Source organism: Globicephala melas, chromosome 7, assembly GCF_963455315.2.
Source record: "Globicephala melas chromosome 7, mGloMel1.2, whole genome shotgun sequence".
Taxonomy (NCBI): Eukaryota; Metazoa; Chordata; class Mammalia; order Artiodactyla; family Delphinidae; genus Globicephala; species Globicephala melas.
In genome coordinates this window covers 4,293,007-4,316,675 of record NC_083320.1, presented here as the reverse complement: position 1 = coordinate 4,316,675, position 23,669 = coordinate 4,293,007, and the positions used below count along the sequence as shown (strand labels likewise).

General features: G+C 44.2%; 1 protein-coding gene across 3 annotated transcripts in view; it reads right to left on the bottom strand.

Moving 5' to 3' along the window:
* IQCA1 (IQ motif containing with AAA domain 1) overlaps positions 1 to 23,669 on the bottom strand; it is a 197,176-nt gene that overhangs the window by 114,927 nt on the left and 58,580 nt on the right. For all 3 annotated transcript variants that reach the window (XM_060301667.1, XM_030864755.2, XM_060301668.1), the window contains exons 7-8: positions 18,089 to 18,173; positions 9,290 to 9,412 (exon numbers count right to left, since the gene is read on the bottom strand). In XM_060301667.1, coding sequence (XP_060157650.1) covers positions 9,290 to 9,412; positions 18,089 to 18,173 — 208 coding nt within the window. The remainder of the gene's footprint in view (positions 1 to 9,289; positions 9,413 to 18,088; positions 18,174 to 23,669) is intronic.

Here is a 23,669-nt window from a genome sequence, read left to right as displayed (position 1 = left end):
CACTTAATATCTTTCTCATTTTGACAATTATTGGGAGAGAGAAATTCCATGAGGAGGTGTTACCCTCTCAACTCCAAAGTCACTTTTTTTTTCTGAATCTTTCACCGTGAAGGGGTCGTACAAGTACAGTCGCACCTGTCAGGGTGCCTGCCTTGAACAACATCCCTTTCTGATGGAAGCTTCTCGGGCACAACTCCCAACGCAGCCGAGTGGCTGGAGAGTGTTCTAGCCAGAGAGACGCGCCTCTCCTGGAGCAGCCTGACCCCGAGGAGCTGGACTGGGCAGCCACACTGGCTCCCTCTGCACTGGCGGGGGAACACACAGATGACAGGCAGGCAGGGGACTCTGCCTGCAGGTGGTCCCAGCCACCAAACGGCCTTCTTCAGAGAAGGGGGTGGACAGAGGAGCTGGTCCCGGTGGACCTGGGTCCTGCGACTCCCGGCTCCAGCCCACGCCAGCCAGGTCCTGAGCCCTCCATGCGCCCTGGCTCCATCTCACTGTCTGCTGACCTGAGTGCGCTGGTGTTGCCACCCAGTAGGCCCAGTGAGTCCCAATAAGAGACAGCATCTTAGACATGTCCAGCCTTTGCATTCGTTCAGAAATGTTGTAAATATCACTGAAACTGACAATTTTTAGTAAGTTACCATCTATCAGTGTGACATGGGTCCTTATACAACACAATTTTTTTCCTTAATCGTCATCAATGAGATAGAGATACAGAGAAAAATGCAGAGGATTCCACAAGATTTTTCATTGTCAAAGATCGTATCCTAGGTATTTGTCTCTGTGAAGTTAGGAGAGCAGACAGAGGTAAACAGTGTGCCTGGCCACGCCCCTCCCCAAATGTTAACCGTTAGGATGATTTCTAGCCTGGCTTAAAGAGGGACTCAGATAAACAGAAGCCCTCTTGAAATTTTCTATTAGCCAACGTGTGCGTCTGAGGTGGTCTGTGGGTGGAGGGACGGTCGGCACTTCACATTAGTGGGTAAGTGTCAAAATTCAAGTAGGGTCACAACTGTTCCGGTTTTTTTTTTTTTAAATGTTTTCGGCCACACCATGCGGCATGCGGGATCTTAGTTCCCCGACCAGGGCTCGAACCGTGCTCCCTGCAGTGGAAGCGCTGAGACTTAACCACTGGAAAGTCCCTGTTCCGTTTTTTAAATTTTTTTTTTTTGCGGTACGCGGGCCTCTCACTGCTGTGGCCTCTCCCGTTGCGGAGCACAGGCTCCGGACGCGCAGGCTCAGTGGTCATGGCTCACGGGCCCAGCTGCTCCGTGGCATGTGGGATCTTCCCGGACCGGGACACGAACCCGTGTCCCCTGCATCGGCAGGCGGACTCTCAACCACTGCGCCACCAGGGAAGCCCCTTGTTCCGTTTTTTAAATGGGGGTATGTGTTTCAGCATATACCTATCAACATACAAGTCCAAATGTCCAACTGATCGCTTGTGGCTTTCAGATTATCTGATGGTTCCCTTAGGGTCTCTGTCCTGGGGTAGGAGTGAGGCTGCTGTGACTGGGAAGAGGCTGATTACTTCCCACTGAGCTGAGAGTGAAATTATAATCCGCTTTTAGATCCAGAAGTGAAAAAATCATCCCAGAAGCTATCATCATTAAAAACTGCCTTTAAAAATAAACATGTATGAAAATAATGTGATGTCTCATGAAATTTGACTTGTAAAAATACTTCATCATCTCATGACTGTCTTCGAGCTTGCATTTAGAATGCCATTTGCCTTTTCTGCTCTCACATTCCATTGAGACTGGAGAATTAGTTACTCAACCTTTATGGCCTTCCCACATGAAAGGTGCACGGTGGATCCGACAAAACCCACAATTTGAAGCCTAAAACGTTCAGCGGTGTCCTCAATACTGTCCCAATTCTCTCTGTGGATGTCTAGCTTTAATTTCTGTCAGAAGGAGCTGCCTGGCCATCACTGTGGAATACACTACCTTCTCCCGCAGGCCATCCGGACCGCCAGCGTGCCTCCTTCCCCAGCCCACTCACCACCACCCAGGCTCTGCGCCCACCTCTGGAGGCCTCACAGGCCCCCTTTGCTGGGGAGCCACTCTTACCTCTGTGCACCTGGCTGACCTCCTTGCCCTTTAAGAAGACTTAGCTCAAGCGAACACTCAGCCTTCTCGTAGCTTAACTGACATGCTTCTGCTTAGAATCCTTACCTGTATCTTGACTTCACATCTCCACAGGACGTGACAATTAACAGTTACTGGAAATAATGTATCTTAAGAAACTATATATATATATATATATATATATATATATGCATAAAGAAATTTCTGGAAGGGTATATACACCAACATGTTAATGACCATTAACTTGGGGTCCTGGGTGCAAGGGCAACTTCTATTTATTTTTCTCTTTCTGCTAAGCAGTGATTCTTTTCCGCTCTCCGTTGAACACGTACTGCTTGAGTGACGTTATATAACGCTTGATGTGCTAATTAGATGAGCCTTGGCAGGGTAGGGCCAGGCCAGCAAAGGAATCCCGGGATCCTCCCGTCTTTAGCGCTTACTTCTCCTGGAAGGAAATCTCTATGACCTTTCCAGAAAGTCACAGTTTAGGAAATCAGGGTCCAGAGAACACAGTCCACCTGAATCAGTCTGGTTCTGGTCCGGGCGATACCCAGCTGGTGGGGTGGGACAGCTGTAGCAACCGAAGCCCGAGACGGTCCCCGTGTAAGTGGGTTCTCCGCCTGCCTGTTGTCTTTGCATGTACCTCACTGTGTCCTTCTTAGCTGAGCAGTGTCACACCAGTTTCAAATTTGCTTCCTGTTATACTGAGAAGACAGAGGCCATTTGAATACAATGGTCTCCCCTTCTCCACACTCTTCTCACTTCTTCACACGCCTGTGTTTCTCCCGGCTTCTCCTCGACTGCTTTTTGCTGCAGAGAAACCTTGTCTTACTCTATTTGGCATCACCTCCTGATAATTTTAAGCTCTCCCAGGCCAGGGGCACTTTTCCCTTGGTCCCGGCACATTTACAGTTCTTCCCCATCTTAAAGTCCTCTCTCGACTAACGTCATCATGTTGCAACTTCCTGAAGGAGGTGTGTCCACCAGCTGCCCACATGTCTCAGCCAGAGTCCCCTGCCTGCCTGTCACCTGCCGCCCTTGCTCCGCTCTCCTGAAATAGTCCCAGTGATGTGCTCGTCACCACACTTTCTTTCTCAAGCTTCCTCCTTGACTTTTCTGCGGCATTTGACACCAGTGGTCCCTTCTCTTTCAAGACTCTCCTGACTCTGCCTCCATCGTATTCTTAGTTTTCACTTCTCATGGTGAATGGACTGAGGGGAACAGAAGGGAAACGTTCCTTTCCTCCTTCTAGAAATTCACCCAGGTGGAAAATTAGATAGGAGCGGCATCGTGCTGAATTTCTCCCTGCCGCCAGGCTTTTCCCATCTCCCTGGTTGGTTTCACCTCTTCCCCCTGCCCTCATAGATGGATGTCATCCAGATCCTCCAACATGTACCCACACTGATTTTCCTAAAACCCACCCATGCTCCCGCCTTCACTAGGGTTTCCTGCACAGGGGCAACTCCTGCAACTACACCATGTCTTGACCCCACCTGAGTTCATGCTGAACCTCTAGCTGACTGTCGGACATCTACCTGGATGTCCCACCATCAAGGTTCTGAAGCCCGTTCCTGTTGCTCAAGACGCTTGGAAGCCACCTCAACTCCTGGCCTCCTTCTCCACCTCAAACACCCAGTCCACCAGGCTGGTTATCCTTTGCCATGTCTCCTGCATCTTTTCCATGTTTTTCCATCCACCACTTCCACCCTAGGGTCCTCACCTGAGTACTTCCTCATTCCTTCAGAAATAAATACTGCACAGCTCCTGAGTTTCAAGCGTTGTTAGGAGTGCTGATCAGAGTTACATTGGAGTCTGGGCACTTTGGCTGCTGCGGGAAGAAGAGATTGCAAGTGCAGGACAGGAGGTGGGGCAGCGGCCAGGAGATTTTGTTCCCCTGAGATGACGAGATGTGCGTACACTCCTGTAGCTCTCCTGAGATGCCACCCCCTCCGGGAAGCCTCCATCTTTTCCAATGCTGATAGAGCCTCACTCTCTTCTGAGTCTGCAGTGCTTCTCTTGGCCCTTCCCTTAAACAACCCAATATGTCCTTTCCGTATGCAGTGGTTTTTGAGCTTTTTAGAGGGAAGAATCCTTTGAAAACACAAAGAAAACCCATACACCTTCTTCCCAGGAGAATGCATCTCGCATAATTCCGTACAATTTCAGGGTGTGTATCCATAGGGTCTGTGCTCCCTGGGTTAAGAGCCCCTGCCTCTACACCCAGAAGCCTCTCACTTCCTTATAACCCCTCTCTTACTGCACTTCAGTGGACACAGAAGATGCTTGGTATGTATATTTCCATAATGAAATCCTTGTTCCTGATAGCAGCCTCTGGAAACCCATGACACTCACTTTTCCATCTGTGTGAAGTAGTGCAAAATTTGGTTTGAAATACTCTAGAATTATATAAGAACGTGGTTGGCTCCACGGTTCAATGTGGAGCACCTCCTTGGGCCAAGGGGCACTGTGGTCAGAGCGGCTGGGTGGCACTGCAGACAAACAATAGCTTTTCAAGCTAATCGTGCTGCATATGGATAGGTCCAAGGATCTTTCCAGAAGAAGTGAGCACCACGTCAGGTCATCTTATGGCTGGAGGAAACTTACAGAAGACTCCTTAGTATTCGCGTGAGCATGTGTCATGGGCAGGACAAAACCACTGAAAGTAGCTCCAAATGGTGGAACATACGGAACATTGAAAAACAAGAAAGAGAAAAGAATTGTAGGGATGGATCACAGAGTGCTCTTTTTCTCTATTTTTGTTTCTAAAGCCAACATGAGGTCCAGAGTGAGGCAAATAAAATTATGTTGGTATTGAAATCATATTTGCAGAGATTGCTATTGGTCTGCAGAAAATGTCCTTCTGCCACCAGCATCTCCTCTATCAAAGCCCTTGTTTAAGGGGATCTCCTTACCTGCAATCCTCAATACTTTTAGAGATGGATTTAAAACAAAAGATTTCAAAGAAAGACACTTTTTCTTCTTACTGTTGAATTTTGAGAATTCTTTTTATATTCTAGATACAAATTATTTGTCAGATATATAATTTGAAAATACTTTCTCCTAGTCTATAGCTTGTCTTTTTGGCCTCTTTACAGGGTCTTCTCTCTGTCCACCTTCTCTCTGCAGAAGTCTCTGCCAGGCCCCCCAAGGGATCACTCATTGCCTGCTGCAGCCTTTCCGGGTTCCACACACTGCATAGCTATCCTGACCTCCTGTCATCCATGCTCTGAAGTTGTCCTCTGGTTCTGTGGCTTGGAGATTGCCTGGAATACTGCCCCCGCCCAGCCTTACGATCCACTCACCCTCCAGGCCCCTCCCAACAGCTACTCCCTGGATATTTATGCTCCTTTGCAAATGCATCCCAGTTCAGCTCCCCCTCTACCCAGTTCAGCTCCCCCCTCTACCCAGTTCAGCTTCCCCTCTGCCCAGTTCAGCTCCCCCTCTACCCAGTTCAGCTCCCCCTCTACCCAGTTCAGCTCCCCCCCTCTGTCCACTGCTACTTCTCTCCCTCCCTCCCTTGCAGGTGATGTTCCCAAAAAACCACCTGCATGTTCTCCGTCTCAGTGTTTCCAGGGAACCCATAGACCCCCTATTGCCCTACTGTTCTGCCTGCACCCGTAAAATTCTAATTTGTTCCAGAAAAAAAAAAAAACCCAAACCCAAAAGACAGCTCACTTGATACAGTTAATTTTTAAAACCCTCCTCCACCTGGCAAGATAATTTTGAAGCAGTGCCTAAGAAAAGGGACAACTGGAAGAATTTCAATTTTATTCTAAGCATCTCTTCCTCTAAATATGCATGAGTGAGTTTGACACTTGCAAATTAAAATTCACTGTTAGTGAAGCTTGTTCCATAAAAATCTGAAACTATCTGCTACACAATCTGGTCTTTGTTGAGTGACAGTGTTTTATTAACTAGCTATTAAATACACACTTAATGATGAATGGTTTTGGACAAAAAAGCAAAGTTTGAGTACATCAGCATTTATGAAGTAGTTGCAAATGATGGGGAAAATCCTTCAGAATTACTTACAAATGAATTTATATGAAAAGTACAGGTCTACACAGTGACAATGTGATTATTAAAATGTGAAATGTTAATCTCTACGAAAGCTTGATACAATTAAATGATGTTGGTATGTTTCTTATAGATCAGATTGCCTTTTCCATTGACTTTTAAAGTCTTATTCTAAAATCATTCCTAAAGAATCAGGAAGCATTCCTGAGACCAGCTATTCAAATCCTTGTGTGGAAATTAGTATTTTGACCTGTAGAAAAAGACGTCTATTATTCATCCTGGTTAGAGGGTAAGGCAGGAAGCAGAGGAAACGAGTTTTGTTTAACTTGCAGATACTGACTCACCCCTAACTCTAACCCCTAACCACAACAGCAAAGCTGTATGGTTATTCTTTGAGTATTTTTATAACACTTGGTCATCTCTCAGTTGCCAGCCCCATACATATAGTCAGAAAACTTGGGAAAGATCTCATATAAAAACATCTGAATATTTCAACTAATCTCCATAAAGGGAAAATAGACCCTTTTTAAAATACCACAAAGGTAACAAGGTTGAAAGCTTTGTAAGTCCATGAGACAGCAAATAGCTGGTCCCTTGGGTGGGGTTCCCTGGAAACACTGAGACGGAGGACGTGCAGGTGGCTTGTTGGGAATATCACCTGTAAGGGAGGGAGGGAGAGAAGTGGCACTGGACAGAGGGGGAGCTGAACTGGGTAGAGGGGGAGCTGAACTGGGTAGAAGGGGAGCTGAGCTGGACAGAGGGGGAGCTGAACTGGGTAGAGGGGGAGCTGAACTGGACAGACGGGGAGCTAAACTGGGTAGTGGGGAGCTGAACTGGGCAGAGGGGGAGCTGAACTGGGTAGAAGGGGAGCTGAGCTGGACAGAGGGGGAGCTGAACTGGGTAGAGGGGGAGCTGAACTGGGTAGAGGGGGAGCTGAATTGGGCAGAGGGGGAGCTGAACTGGGTAGAAGGGGAGCTGAGCTGGACAGAGGGGGAGCTGAACTGGGTAGAGGGGGAGCTGAACTGGGTAGAGGGGGAGCTGAACTGGGATGCAATTGCAAGAGAGTGGTAGCTGATCCCACAGGGAGCCCAGGAGCTAAGAGAACACTTCAGAGTTGTCCTGGGAGGTGAGGGGCTGGGTCTTTGTACCCTGATGTGACTATCTTTTTTTTTCCCAAGATGATGCTATTTCTTCATTTCATTTCATTTATTTATTTATTCATTCATTTATTTTTGGCTGCACTGTGCAGGCCTGCGGGATCTCAGATCCCCAACCAGGGGTTGAACCCGTGCCCCTGCAGTAGAAGCGCAGACTCTTAACCACTGGACCGCCAGGGAAGTCCCTAATGTGACTGTCCTTGAAGGCCCGTGCCCTGTGGAGGCGGCTCACGCCACTTGAAGCACCCCCCTAGACCCTGAACAGTTCCTGGGGAGGGACTAAGTGTGAGGGGTCAGCACCGCATCCTGGGTAGCTGGGGATTGAGCCCCTTGGTCCTGAAGGGGGCATCAGAGGGGCCCCATTCAGCATCCACTACAGTGGAGTGGGCTGTTCTCAACATGAGTGGGGAGGGGTCTCTCTTCTTTTGTCCGCACAGCAAAACAATGGAACACAGTTAGAGAGGGCAGGACAGCAGGGGCAGGTGCTTGATTTCCGCATATCACCGTGCAGGCGTGACCACTGGAAAGGTGGTCACTCCCCTGCAGTGTCGACCTCAATCAAGCCAAAGGATTTTAAACAAGAGGTTGGCTTTTATCACTTGCATCTTCGTGGACTTTGGGTATTGACATTTTATACTCACCATCACCCCCTCTCCCTTGCTCACAACTTCTGCCTCCTTGGTCCAATCACTCCTTGACTACATAGCCCGTCCGATTTCTCTCTCACTGTGATGCACCTACCAGACCCCAGGGAGTTGCTTCTCCCACAGAGAAATTTGCGAGTCTGCGCGTCAGTGGGCATCCTCAGAACATGAGGATCGTGGCCACGGCTACTCGAGCTAGACCTGGGCCTCTGCTTCTGGACAGTCACAGAGGGACACAACCTTTCGGGATCCACTCCGATTCAGATCAGGGTTTCGGTCAGCTGTGAAGCAGTATCTGTCTGGGCCAGCCGCTACAGTGAACATATTCACGTTTTCAGACGACGCTAGCTTTCAGCCTGAATTCCATTTCCCAAAGAAGGAGTTTATGCAGAGAGAGAACCACCACCCTGGCAGTGGTCTCTCCACATGTTTGAGGGTGAAAACCCCTCCGATCGCACCCAGGACAGCAGCACCCCCCTGCCCGCCCACCACCCAGCAACCCCATTGCACAGGGTATGCCCGGCCCGCAGTGACTCTGAACTCTGCTTTCCTTTGGGTAGTAAGAAACAAGTCCTGTTAAAACAGGTCCAAGATGTCGACGTGAAGTGATAAATGGAAATGAACACGCTTTGGTGAAAGCAGACACAATTATTTTGACTTTGTAGCGGTCACTTAGTTTGCCAAGAACCGTTCCTTGTCTCTACCCTTGAGAAAAGATGCGTGGAATCATTTATCTTGAAGAATGAAAATTCAAAGCTATCACATTTGTGAATAATGTAAAGTATCTGAGTTGTTGAAACCACTCCTTATCCTAATAGGTATTTATGAGTCATAGAAAAGATGGCAACTGTTGACCAACATGAAAAAAAAACTGAAGATGTGGTACATATATACAATGGAATATTACTCAGTTATAAAAAGGAACAAAATTGGGTCATTTGTAGAGACGTGGATGGACCGAGAGGTTGTCATACAGAGTGAAGTAAGTCAGAAAGAGAAAAACAAGCATCGTATATTAACACACAAATGTGGAACCTAGAAAAACGGTACAGATGAACTGGTTTGCAGGGCCGAAACAGAGACACAGATGCAGAGGACAAACGTACGGACACCAAGGGGGGAAAGTGGCGGGGCGGTGGTGGTGGGATGAATTGGGAGACTGGTATTGACATGTATACACGAATATGTATAAAATAAATAACAAATAAGAAAATAAAAGTGTCAGCTTTCATTAAAAGAAAAGAAGAAAAAAAGGAAAACAGCTGGTAGGTAGCATGGTTCCCAAGGAAACGAGTGACTATAGTCTCAACAAATTTGAGATTATTCCACGGATTTAAAGCAAAAAAGCAAAAAAATCCCCAAATTCCAAATACGTTACCTTATTTTTTTCCTTTGTTTCTTTCTTTTCCTTTCCTTTTTTGCCTTTTTTGGGTTTCTCTTCCTCTTTCTTCTTTTTGGTTTTTTCCTCCTCTTCTTGGCTTGCAATAATATCCTCAATAACCTGGTAAAAAACAAAATCATCGTGGCTTTTTCATAGAGTTGGATCGAGATGAGGACCATTTTTCCCATCTGGAAGGAAGTATTTGTGCAGTGTCCCTCCTCTGCCCTGCTCTGGGCCCACAGACCCAGCCCTCCTAGCAGCATTGGTCTCCCTCCTGCCATCTGCCTTTGGCTGGATTCATCAGTGGAGGCAGCAGTGGGATCTTGGAGGGCAGATATATAGAGAGGGTGGACATTTCTGAACCAATTCCCTGTGGGTTCAGAGCTGCTCTGGCTCCCAGGGGTTCCACGAACACCAGGAAAGGTCTCGGCTCCGTCAGCATCTCAGCCGCAGCCCAAGCACCGGCCCACGCACACCCCTTCCCCAGATCCCAGCCAAGGACTCCTGCTTGGACTCCATATATGATCATGCGTCTCTCCTCAGAGGTGGTGTCTTTCACCTGTGATTTAATTTGTATTTCCTACGAAAATCCATTTGTTCTCCTAAAATTTAAAATATTGGTTAAAAAAAACCTGGTTCACATAGGATTAGCATCACCGGAGAATTAGTGGAAGTCCGTAAAAAGCTATATAATTCCATTCGATACAGCAGGTATTTACTGAGCTCTCTCCCACTGTGAATTCTGGGAGGTAGGATGGTGACCGTGATGGGACACATAGCCTGTTTGACCCTCGGGCTCTGCTCACCACTGGTCATGTGACTGAGACAAGCAGGATACCCTCTCTGAGCCTCAGTTTCCTCAGCTGTAGAAGGAAGTCAACACTTCCATCCACGGCACTAATGATCGCCAGGCACGGCTCTAAGAGCGTCACAAAGACGAGCTCAGTTACTGCCGAGCACAGCCCACGGGTGGAAGCTGTTAGCGACCTGTTTTATCGACGAGGGAAATGGGGCACAGAGCGTTCAGTCACACGGTCAACACACACAGCTAGTAAGTGGCTTGAGCCGGGATTCAAACAGGTGCTAACCGGGATGACCTGCATAATGTAGAAGGTAAAGAGGCAAGATGCTGAACGATACCTCTAAATTTATCCTTCATTGTGAAATGCATCTAGTGAAACAAAAAAATGATACTTGACGGTTACGGTTTCAGGATACATACACACACAGTCAAAGTGTAAGAAATGTGAGGGAATGATAAACACCAAATTCAGCACAGTGGTTACGTCTGGAGAGCAAGGTATGCACTTCAAAAAAAGGGCTAATATCATTTCACCCCTAGCGTGTTGTACTTAACCATCCTCCTGGGATCAAGCCTGCTTTGATGATGCCTTACTGTGATTTACTAAAATGCTGAAGTTTATTTTCTAGTATTGTATTTTTGAATTTATAGCTATGTTGTTTTTAGGAGCTTACTTCGTACCTTTAAAAGTGTTCAAAACAGCTTTATCATGAACAAAGCAGACTATTCAGGCACCATCTGGACTTAAAAAAATAAAACCTATAGTCATGTGTCTAACTCCACACCATCCTCAGGCTCACCCGTCCCCTAGGCTCTAATGAAGATTCTGCAGGGGCGGGGGGCGCTCAGCGAGGGGGTACTGGGGAGTTGAGGTGATGTATATGTTGTGCACATTATTTGGTAATAAAAAGGGTGTCTTTAGATAGGATTAAAAGTCCCTTGTTATCAGAATAGTAATTTTTTCCTTGGGGATCAGGCTCACCTCCACTCATAGAACCAAACTGTGGCTGCCAGGACTTTTATGCTCTGGTGCACTTATGGAAAATGGACATGTTTTGGTTCTCGGAAGTTTGGAAACTTTCAGAAACTTGAATATATATATATATATACATATGCATCTGAAAAGAGGATAAAATCCTTATTTGTGAAGCATAAAATTCAGTGTATCGACTGCATCAACAGCATTGTTTGTTCCCTCTAGATCTTTACCCAGTTTATTTACTATTTTGAATAGATAAAACATTTACACCATCCACACTTCAGAAGTTACGAAAGAGCATGTAGTGAAATGTCTCCTCCCCATTCGTCACTTATTTGACCATTCTCCTACCAATGGAAATTAAGGTTATTTCCAATCTTTTGCCTGTACCCACAAAGCTGCCATGAACCAACGCATGCAAGTGTCATTTTGCAAGTGTGCGCGCATACGTGCAGGATAATTCCCACGAGGAGAGACGCTGGATCACGTGCACATACAGGTGTAACGCCATCAAACGGCCTCCACCGGGTTCTGCTGATTTACACGTCTGCCCGCGATGCCGGCCACTACGCACTTCCCCACGTGCTCACCGACACGGCGCTTATGTTTGCCAGTTGAACGGGTGAAAAATGGCATGCTGTTGTATTTGTTTTGGGTTTTTTTTTTAGGTGTCAATATGGAATTTATTTTGCTCGTGCTCTTCAACTATAGCAAAACCTCCCCAAATTAGAGGTGCACTTTAGTGCCTATGAAGTCAGCCATCACGTTTTTGGTAAACTAAGGGGACTAAAGGTCATATCTGGCCTGCTACCTGTTTTATTTTTCTTTTTGAAAATACATGTATAACCTTATTGAAGCATATTTTACATTTTCTACCCATTTCACGTGTACAATTCAATCATTCTTTAGTAAATTTATCAAGTTGTGCGACCATCACCATAAATCATCTTTAGCACATTTCCATCACCCCACGACTAAGATCCCCTCATGTCCATTAATTGTTAATTTGTCTTCCCTCTCCTGCCCTTCTCCCCAGGCTCTAATCAACTTTCTGCTTCCATAGATTTACTCTTTTTGGACATTTCATATAAACAGGATTGTACACTATGTGGTCTCTCATGTCTGGCTTCTTTCACTGTGCACCATGCTTTTGAGGTTCCCCCAAGTTATAGCATGTATAAATCGTTTGTTCCTTTTTCATGGCTGAATAATATTCCATTGCATGGATATACCACATTCCACCCACCCATTCACCAACGGATGGATATTTAGGTTGTTTCAACATTTTGGCTATTATGAGTAATGCTCCTATAAATATTCACATACAATTTTTTTTTTGCATGGACATATGTTTTCATTTCTCTTGGATAAAGTCTTAAGAGTGGAAGTGCTGAGTCATTTGGTAAATTTGTATTTAACTTTTAAAAAATTGACAAACTGGTTTTCCGAAGTGGCTGCACCACTTTACATCCCCACCAGCCATGTAGGGGGATTGCCTCTTCTCTACATCCTCAACATTTGTTATTGTCTTTTTTTTTTTTAATTACAGCCATCCTAGTGGTTGTGATAGTTTTAATTTATTATTATAGTTTTAATTTTCATCTTCCTAATGACTAACGGTGTTGAGCATCCTTCCATGTGCCTATTAGCTATTCATATATATTCATTTGTGAATTGTCTATTCGAGTCTTTTGCTCATTTTTTGATTGGGATGTTTGTCTTATTATTGAAATGTAAGAGTTCTTTGTACATTCTGGATACAAATCCTTTATCAAGTATAAGTTTTCAAATATCTTCTTCCAGTCTGTTCTTGTATTTGCACTTTCTTAATGGCATCTTTTGAAGCCCCAAAGTTTTAAATTTTGATGAGGTTTAATCTATCAATTTTGTCTGTCAGTGTAGCTTTAATTTGCATTTCTCTTATACGTGTGAGGTTGATTGTCTTTTCATATGTTGAACATCTTTTATTATGTTTCAAATCCATTTAGATTTTCATTTCTGAGAACTGTTCATATCCTTTAGCTTTAAAAATATTGGGTTATTGAGTTTTTTCTTATAGAGCTGCAGGAGCTCTTTATATATTAGAAAACTGATCTCTTATCTGTGATACTCATTACAAATAATTCTTGCAGTGTGTCATCTGTCATTTGACTTTACTTGGGGTCGGTTTTGCCATGCAGGTTAAAAATTTTTTTTAATGTAGTTTAATTTATGTTTTTTTTCTTCTATGTCTCCTGGGTTGTGCGACAGAGGTAAAAAGTCTTTCCCACTCTGAGGTTATGACATATTTCTTTGTTGGCTGCTTCTGGTTCTTTTGTGTTTTTGTTTTGTTTGACATTTAAATCTTTGATCCATTTGGAATCATTCTGGGCTAAAGTATCAAGAGATAGAGATTAATTTTCTTCTTTTCCAGTTGACAACCTGGTTATTATAATACCATTCATTAAATGGTCTTTTTTCTTTTCCTTCTGCAAGAAAGATGAGATGCTTCTTTATTATATACTAAATTTCCATGTGTATTTGGATATATTTCTTGATTTTCTTTTCTTTTTCATTTAGTCATGTGCCTGTATCAATGGGCTCTTTAAAACATGTTTTAATACCTGGCAGGGCTGGTTCCTCCTCATTACCCTTCGTTCTCAGAATTTTACTAGTTATTCCTGGTTATTTACTTTCTACCTAAAGTTTAGAATCAAATTAGTCACCCTCTGCATACCTTGACTCCCCACTCCAACAAAATGCTATTGGTATTTTTATTTGGATCGTACTGCATGTATAGATGATGTTTGGGAGTGTTGAAGTATTTATAACATTGAGTATTCCTACCTAAGAACACAATATGGTTTCCATCTGCTCATTTTCATTCTTCAGAATGTTTTAAGCTTTTCTTCCCATAGAACACACATTTATTATCAAATTTATTCCTGGATATTTTATCTTCGTGTCATTGCTGCCATTGTAAATGGACACTTTTTTTTTTTTTTTTTTTTTGCGGTACGCGGGCCTCTCACTGTTGTGGCCTCTCCCGTTGCAGAGCACAGGCTCAGCGGCCATGGCTCACAGGCCTAGCCGCTCCGTGGCATGTGGGATCTTCCCAGACCGGGGCACGAACCCGTGTCCCCTGCATCGGCAGGCGGACTCTCAACCACTGCGCCACCAGGGAAGCCCTAAATGGACTCTTTTAATATATTTTCCATGTAGCTGCTGTTTGAACGTCGAAAAGCTTTCTCTTTCTGCATATTAATTTTGTAACTCCCCGTCTTACTTCTCATATTGTTTAAGGCGTTTTTCAGTTTATTCTCTTTGCTTTTCTAAGTACAGAACATATCTGCAAAAAGTGACCATTTCCCCTCTTCCATTCCAATTCTCTATCTCTACATTCTTCCTCTTGTGTAATAGTGTTCAATAGATCCTGTGGGTCAATGGTGATAATGGCCATCCTTGTATTTTTCATGACACCAGTGGAAATGTTTCTTGTGAATTTCGTTAAGCATGATATTAACTTTTTTTTTTTTTTTTTTTTTGCGGTACGCGGGCCTCTCAGTGTTGTGGGCTCTCCCATTGCGGAGCACAGGCTCCGGACGCGCAGGCTCAGTGGCCATGGCTCACGGGCCCAGCCGCTCCGCGGCATGTGGGATCCTCCCGGACCGGGGCACGAACCCGTGTCCCCTGCATCGGCAGGCGGACTCTAAACCACTGCGCCACCAGGGAAGCCCGATATTAACTTTTGAACTAAGAAATATTTTGTCATGTTGAAGAAGTATCCATATATTCCATTTTTTTGTTTTATTTTATAATATCAAGAAAGGGAGTTGAATTTGTAAAATGCCCTTTCAGCACCCACAGTGATGAGCTTATGGTTTTCCCTTTTGGATCTCTTTATATGATGCAATGTATTCACAGAACATCCAAAACACAGCAGTGCTTGCGTTCGTGAGTAAACACCACTTGACTGTAGTGTTTCGCTAATGTTTCACTTTGAATTTTTGCATTTATGCTCATAAGGAAGACTGACCTGGGGTTCTATTTGTATTCCATCTTTTGGGGGGCTTGGCATCAATGTGATTATGCTCACTTCAGAAAAAGTATTTGCACCGTTTTGTTTTTACAAATAGAAATTTGACTGTTTACGTGTATGTTATAGTGATTATGTTTGGTCTATCTCTTCTGCCTCTTCCCCTCCCCTCCCACCTTCTCCTCTTCCTTTCTTCCTCTCCCTCCTGCTCCCTCTCCTTCCATTAGTAACAATCGCTAAGACTTTCTGAATGATTTCAGGGTGCCAAGCTCTGTTCTGAGTACATTACGTGTATCATCTCATCTAATTATTGCATCGGCCCAGGGAGGCAGGTGTTTTTAGCATCTCCGTCCGCAGACAAGAAAACTGAGACGCAGCGGGGAAGTCGCTTGCCTAAGGCTGCAGACCTAGTGGAACTCGGATTCTTCACCACGATGCTGTCCTGACTCTTCAGTCATCTGCCTTTTAAAGTCATGCTGCTTTGGGGCTCCCTTTGTTTGATTTTAGTGTACGTGTTAACCAGACGTCTTCTGTTTTCTTTTGCTTTTAGTTTGACTGGACATTAACTCTACTTCTGAGAGTTTCGATGGACAATTTAGACATTCCACCAACATTCTTAATTCTATAATTGTTAACTTTAAAAACTAACATGAAACATGTCTGGCTGCTTGTCATGGGCTTTCAAGACACAACTTGTGCCGGATGATTTAGCTGGAGGGACAAGACCTAAACATGTAAAAAAGTGAAATAACATCACATCAAAATGACAGTCACTCAAGGGAGGGCTCGAACTGCCAACAAGAGGGTGGTTATTAAGTGGTCACACAGTTCAGGGGAGAAGGACAGGAGGGTGGAGAGAAGGCTTTGGGAGCTGATGTTGGCTTTTGACAGGGAGTTGGGAGAAGAGCTCTTCCCCTTGATCCTGAGGGCTCAGGCAGGGAAGCAGAGGAAGCCAGGGATGCTGACTGTGGCGTCTGTAGTGCTGACAAAACCTCATCAACAGCATGGCTTTTACTGCTGCTTAGTTAATGTTTCACGTTACTTAACTAATTCCCTAGTAACGAACATCAGCCTGTTTCTTCTCTGTCAATGCTGTGAACAGTGCAGACAAGAACAGCTGTTTCAGTCACCTATGGCAAGTATCAGCAAACCATATCACATGGGCCAAATCTGGCCTGCTGCCCATGTTTGTAAATAAAGCTTTATTGGAACACAGCCATGCCCATTCATTTACATATTGTCTCTGCTTTCATGTTATAATAGCAGAGTTGAGTAGTTGCAGCAGAGACTGTATGTTCCACAAATATTTACTATTTTGCTGCTAATAGAAAAAGTCTGTTGTTGCCCATCTATGGCAACTTGTTTCTATTTTTTCCTTAGTATAAATTCCTTGAAGAGCATTTATGGGTTAAAGGGTATACGCAGTAAATATTTTGATATTTACTTGGCCCATGGCCCTCAAAAAATGTCATGCTAATTTATGTATCCAGCCACAATGTGCGAGAGTGACTTTTTTCCACATGCTCACCAACTCCAATTATTATCACAAGTTAAAAGTTTTAGCAATCTTATAGGTGAAAAGAGATACAGTAACATTATATTTAAATTTCTTTCCTAGTGGGTTAAAATTCTTTAAAATTATTTTAATATTTTTTGCCTTTTCTACTGAGGTGTTCAGATTTTTCTTATTACTAAGAACTCTACATATGAAAGATACCTAACGTCAGCTACGTTGCTAATATTTTCTCCATTTTATCACATGATTTTAATTTCATTTATGATATTTTTTGCTATTTAACCTTCATTTAGTCAGAGATGTCAGCTTATTCTCTTTATGATTTCTGCCTATGGTGATATACTTATAAAACTACTCCCCATTATTATTAAATATCAAACAATTTCTACTGGTAATTTGTGGTTTAATATTTTACATGTAAATACTTAATGCATCTGAAATTTATTTTGTATATTAAGGGAGGTAAAGCTCAACTAATTTCCTCAAATGGAGAGCCAGTTGTCCCAATGTTATTTATTGCGTAGTTAATCCTTCTCCACTTAGGTCAGGATTATATTTCTGAATTCCAACTAGTACCTGAATCAATTTCTGAGCACACTATCCTGAAGTCAGATTATCTGGGTTGGAATCTCAGCTCCCCAACTTATTAACTGTGAATCTGGCCAAATGGCTTGACCTTCGTGGGTTGGGAGGATTGAATGAGTTATAATTTACATAATGTTCTTTGCATAGGACCCGGCACAGAATATCTGTCCAATAAATGCTGCACATGACATACTATTTTTGTTATTGCTCTTATCTGTCTACTCCTTTCCCAGTACCGTGATGGCTCAATTACTTTATAAATTGATTTATACCAAGTAGGGCAAGTTCCCTTGATTACAGCTCTTTTTCATAAACTTTTTGGATATTGTCATGCATTCATTCTTCTCTATAAACTTGAGAATAATTTTGTCAATAAAAAATTGTTTTGATTTTATTGGAATTGCACTAACTGCAAAGAGCTGAGTCTTGACAGGCAAGCAGGAGCTAAGCAGAGGAGGAAGGGCAGAAGGCATCCTGGAGTGAGGGGAGAGCATAAGATGCACGAAGGCACTAAAGGGGCAGCAGCGTGAGCAGCGAGGAGGACGAGCAAGTGGACCGCTGGAGTTGACGGTGTGAAGATGGGGTGACGGGGACAGGAAATGATACTGGGAGGCAGGCAGGGACCAGAACATAAAGGGTTCCTGGAATCGAGCTGCTCATCACTGACAAAGAAGATGAGACTCCTGTGTTGTCACATCGCTTTCAAAGACAGGAGAAAGCATGGATTCATCTAAAAAATTTTGTAAGCACCTTAGTGGATAAACAACCAAAGTACTTCCAGGTAAACATCTGTAGGGAAATAACCAAGACCTAATAACACTGCAAAAGTCATTATCTCTAAAGTTTAAAGAAATGCGATTATGATATATTTACATTTTATTTCTCACGCATACTTGTACCTGTTGTCGTGTCTTGTTGGAAAAAATAATAGCTGAACCTCCTTCTTCTTCTGTAGGGTAGTTGGGAAATGTGCCCGTTAAGTTCCTGAGGAGGAAAAAAGGCAGAATGAACATCCATGAGCACAGCCCTCTCTGCTGCATTCCCCACTAGCTGGCTCTGGTCAGGTTCACTGAAATGAGTGACAGTTATTAGGAGAGGGGCCCCCTGCCAGTTGCTGGCCAGACATCCGGTCTCTAAGAAGCAGAAGGACCTGGTGACATTCAGGAACAGGTTTCCTTCCTCAAGGCAGTTGTGACTGTGAGAAAGACACACCTCTCTTTGAAGCAGATTGTAATTTTCTGCCTTTTTTTTTTCTCTCTTTTTAATTACTGAGATACTCTGTGCTTGTGTTAAAAATGAAAAGACAGAAGCACAAACTATTTCTTCCTGTTTGAAATTTAGGATAAACACAGGATTTTGACATAAAACAGAAGCATGGCATTGTTCGAATTACAGATTTAGGACTAGTGCGTGAGATACGCATGCACGCTTTAGATTTTAGCGAGTCTAAGGCCCCGTATGTTAAGAGTTCCAAATAGTAATTTTTTCCTGTAACCATATAGTTTCTATGTTTTAAAATGCAGACTTTGAAATTTAATGTTGAGGGATTTCAGAAGGGAAATGAAGTTAATTTTTCCAAGAGAAACTGACTTGGATACGAGTGTTATATTTATTCCATATATAGAAAGAAAAAACGACCAAGTTAGTTCCATTAATCCACAAAAGAAGAGAATCTGAGGGTTAGAGGAGATGCCCACGCTCCAGATGACTCCGTAACAGCGGTTCTCAAACTTCTGGCCTTAGTTGCTCTTGACAACCTTGATAATTTTTGATGATCCCCAAAAGCTTTTGTTTATGTGAGTTCTAGCTATTGATATTTACTGTATTAAACATTAAACCTGACACATTTCTAAAATATGCATTTTCATTAAAAAATAACAATAATAAGCCCGTTATGTGTTCACATAAACAAAATTTTTAATGAAGAATGTATTTCCCAGAACAAAAAAAAATAGTGAGAACAGTGTTACTGTTCTGGCTTAATGGAAGCTAGCAGGATGCTTATATCTGCTTCTGTATTCAATCTGTTACAATATGTTGTTTTGGTTGAAGTATAGAAAGAAAATCTGGCCTCACACGGCTGTGTAACTGGAAAAGAGAGGAGAGTTTTTTTTTTTTTTTTTTGCGGTACGCGGACCTCTCACTGTTGTGGCCTCTCCCGTTGCAGAGCACAGGCTCCGGACGCGTAGGCTCAGCGGCCATGGCTCACGGGCCCAGCCGCTCCGCGGCACGTGGTATCCTCCCGGACCGGGGCACGAACCTGGGTCCCCTGCATCGGCAGGCGGACTCTCAACCACTGCGCCACCAGGGAAGCCCGAGAGGAGGGTTTTAATAGCCTTTTAGATAGCTGTGAATATTCTGCTTTGACTTTACACCACAACTCGACAAGTGGTAGCTTCCTAAAGGCTGGTGGTGATGTGGAATCTGAAATCATATCAAGAACTTTCCCTTCCCTGTGTCACATCAAAACCCATGTGCCTCTGCATCGAGTAGGTCTTTCACCCCAAAATGACTTTGTAACATGATTCTGTAACATCTTGGTCATTTCAAAACTAATGATTTATGGACTTATGTGGATCTTCCCAATGCTTACACATTTCACCGCACCAAAAATCACCTTCATGAATGACGCCACCAATCTCATACCCCAAAGCTAAGTAACGAGAAGCTCTCAGACTCACGGAGGTGACTACAAGATTTCCAAAACTGTAATTCTCGCTAGAAAGCTTGACTTTTATTATTAGCGACAAATGCCCTCAGTTGTTTCCCTTCAGGCTCGCTTGGTTCATTTTTGAGACAATGTTGCCCCAAACCTGAGTCTGAAAAATGAGGTTCCAGAAAAAGTGTCTGGTTCAGTCTGAAGCTGGACAGATGGCAGGGGCCCATCCTGAGCGGCCCTCATACTTCGGGGTGCAGCAGAAGGCAGCCACCTCGCCTCCAGGTTCCTCACGTAAATTTTGAAAAGCTATGTATTTAAGGGTTGAGTCTTACAATTATTGTTTACGGGGTCCTCAAGGATATTGTTAAAGGAACTTTTTAAAAAGGCAGGTGCATGACAGTGAAAACTGCGACGAGTCTGAGTTGGGTCTGAATTGGGGCCACTGCCTTGGGTAGAGGTCGGCAGCCAGCACCTCCCTAACCGTCCCCACCACAGGGCGTTGGCCCCATCCCTTTCATAGACTGCTTCTCAAACATCTTAGGACAGTTACATCACTGTCTGGACAAAAATCCCTCAGGTCTCTTGAAACTTTCCTATGGGCTCATTCAGCAGGCACATGACTCAGCTGCTCAGTACTGCTTTGAAAGGAACTGAACACAGTGCACTGCCTGGGGTTGGGGGGCGGTTCTATGGACATACGCACCAGCAGTGGGGAAGTCGGGTGGTCACACACGATGTGTGCCACTCTGTCAATGGAGCTACCATGACTGCAGCTGCTTGAGTGGTCTCGTGCACTCATCCATCCATCCATCCATCCATCCATCCTTCTAGGCATCCATCCATTCATGCACATAGTCAATCAACAAACATCTATTTAGTACCAACTAGATTCTGGATGTTGCAATGGAAGACAGCGATCTGAAGGTTAAAAGATGTCAGACCTCGTCCTCATGCAGCTTACACTCCGCAACCACAGGGCTGATGCCTAGATTTGGCCCCAGATCCTGCTTGTCTACGAGACTCATATCTCAAACCTTGTTAACTTGCCTGACCGAGTTCTGTCTTATGTGTGCATCATTCAGCCTACACGATCTTGGATAAAAACCAGGAATACAACTGAATTAAAAGTTAGAGCGCTTTCCCTTCTTCACACCCACCCACCTTATTTCTTTGACAACCAACTTCACAAGCAATTCCGTTGTAAATTGTTATTGTTTCATTGTAAAGCTTGAGTGTTTTTGAGGACTCAAAACAAATGCTTTTAAAACATAAGTCACGCCCTGCCGTTTCTCTGCTCCAAGTTTGCCAAAACTCTCCCTCCAAATGAAACCAACGCCCACATAATTAGGTTAACCTATGGCCCGCTTTCCTGGGGACAGGCCCAGTTATACGTAATTAACAACAGCACCCCCTTTCATTCTTACAAGTCTCCTGGTTTGGATGGTGATTGACCCGGTTCCTGCACTTACTGCGGCTTCCCTGGTACTGCCCTGCTGCCTTCCTGCCTTCCCCCACCTACTCATCATTCCAGTTGCTCTCCATCCACCCCATGCTCCCTGCTCAGAGAGATGTTCACGTTCAGAGAGAAAACACACACACCCACTGGCTTTAAGGTTTTGTTCAAATGTCATCATATCACAGAGGCCTTCCCTGACTACCTTGCATAAAGTACATGTTTGACCAAAGACAATAGGTTCCCTCTTATCTCACAACCAAAGGTCTTGCTGAGGGATGTGCATTTGGGATGGAGAAGAGAGGGGATGTTAAGTTGTTTCTGGATGATTACCCCAGTTTCTCTCTGTAGCTTGGAAAGTACTTTCATAGACGCGGGAATTCTTTTCTACTTAAAGGAAATGTTAACACAAAATCCTCTGCAAAATCATTACATGGTAAAGATCCTGACGTGGCACATGGTGATTATTTAAATCACAGCTTTCCCTCAATTATAGCTTGAATCTTAACTCCACAGACATTTGATTACCTTTGAACTTTCATCGTCTGGCTGATTTTCAAAGTTAACGTGCAGGCGTGTGCTAGTATCCTCCCCCCTGTGCCACCCCCTCCCCCCGCGCACCACCAACTAATTTCCATTTGCCCTCAAGTTGCTGCAATAGGCAAGGCCAAAGCAGGTTCTTCAAATGGGCATCCAAACCATCAGATGGACCAAGTGATGCAGAAAATGGATCTCAGCACATGGCTGCATGAAGAATCACCTGCACTATATACGTTTCACCCGCATCTACAGAACAGGAGAAACGAGAAAGGTGAAAAACCACCCAAGAACACAAAGAGAAAGGGATCTGGGACTCGACCAGACAGGACTTACCCGATATTTCTGCACTCCTAGTCACCATTTAGTCACCACCAAGCACGTGCTGGCACGTCTCATGGGGATGACATTTTTTCTAAAAGCAAGAATTCAACTTTTTGGAACAATATTTAATTAGTATTAAGTATCATTTCCAAAAGATAAACTTCCAGGTATTCATTAAATCCATTCCCTGAAAAGTATTTAGGAAGAGCAGTTCTACCGGGTTCCCTTACCCTGCTGCTCTCCACCCGGGCACCCCTTCCCGTTAAAGTCTTTTGCTTTGTCAGTTAAAAAACAAAATAAAATAAAGTAAAATAAAAAAGTCAAATAAAAAGTATTTAGGAAAATTTGAATAGGAATGCTGAATATGAAATATATTATTTATCAAACTTTAGATTTATCAACAAACTAGAGATTGTTGAATATTTTTCAAAAACGAGTGACACCTCCCTACCACTGAATTTGGATCTCCCCTGGAAACGTACAAAGGAAAGAAGCTGAGAAGCCCCCAAGCCCCCCTCCCCACCAGAGAATTAGCCCTCTAAGTGACGGCACAGGGCAGTTGCTCCAGGGTTGGAAAGCTCTAGTAATCTGACATTTCTTCCAGCTTCTTCTCTTGATACCAATCTTAGTTACTGACTCAGAAAGCATCCCATCCACATTTTATGATCAAAGTTATCTAGGATAACGGCCTCCAAGGCCACGGCTCTTAAGTGGGACCTGCACCATCTCTCCACTAAAGGAGCTTCCAGGCAAGGTTCACATGTGTAAAGCAATGACTCTGAATCCCCAGCCATCCCATCGTCTGATCCCAAACTGTTCCCACCTAATTTCCTCCCCAAACCCCCATCCAAACCCTTGGTCCAAACCTCCAGCCAAACCCTTGGTCCATGTCTAGGCTTTCAATCTGTCTTTGGCCCTGCAGATATGATATGTGTCCTGCACGTCTTGTAGCCTACAAGTAGCGTTTGTCCGGCATCTGCGTGACTCAGGCAATGCTGTTGCCATTTCCTTTTTGCGCCTGAAAAATGGCTTCACGTCTGGAGGCAGGCGCCTGGGCTCTGCGGCAGAGCACTGAGACACCGAGGTGCCAGCCTGGCCCTCCAAGCATCAAAACTCACATCAATTCAGGTGACCTTAGTTCACACCTCACAGGCATCTCCTAAGAGCAGCAACCTGTTCTTGAAAGCCAGGATGCTCTGGGCAGGATGCTGATGGCTCATTATTTTAAATGGGAAGAATTAAAATTCGGTATAACTACAACTCCCTGTCCCAGCCAATTATTCTGGGGCCGGGGGTGGGGAGGGGGTGCCTGTGATGGAAGTACACAGAGAAAAGCCCTGGTTGTTTCCTGGAAAGAACAGAATTCAAACACAAAGCCACCAGACAGTTCTGAGCGCCCCCTGCAGTCTGCTTCACCTATCACACCAACGCGTTGGCTTTCCTCTTCCTCTGATGCCTTCATGGGTTTTGGGTATAAAATGGAAGCCCAATTTGAATTCGCATTTCT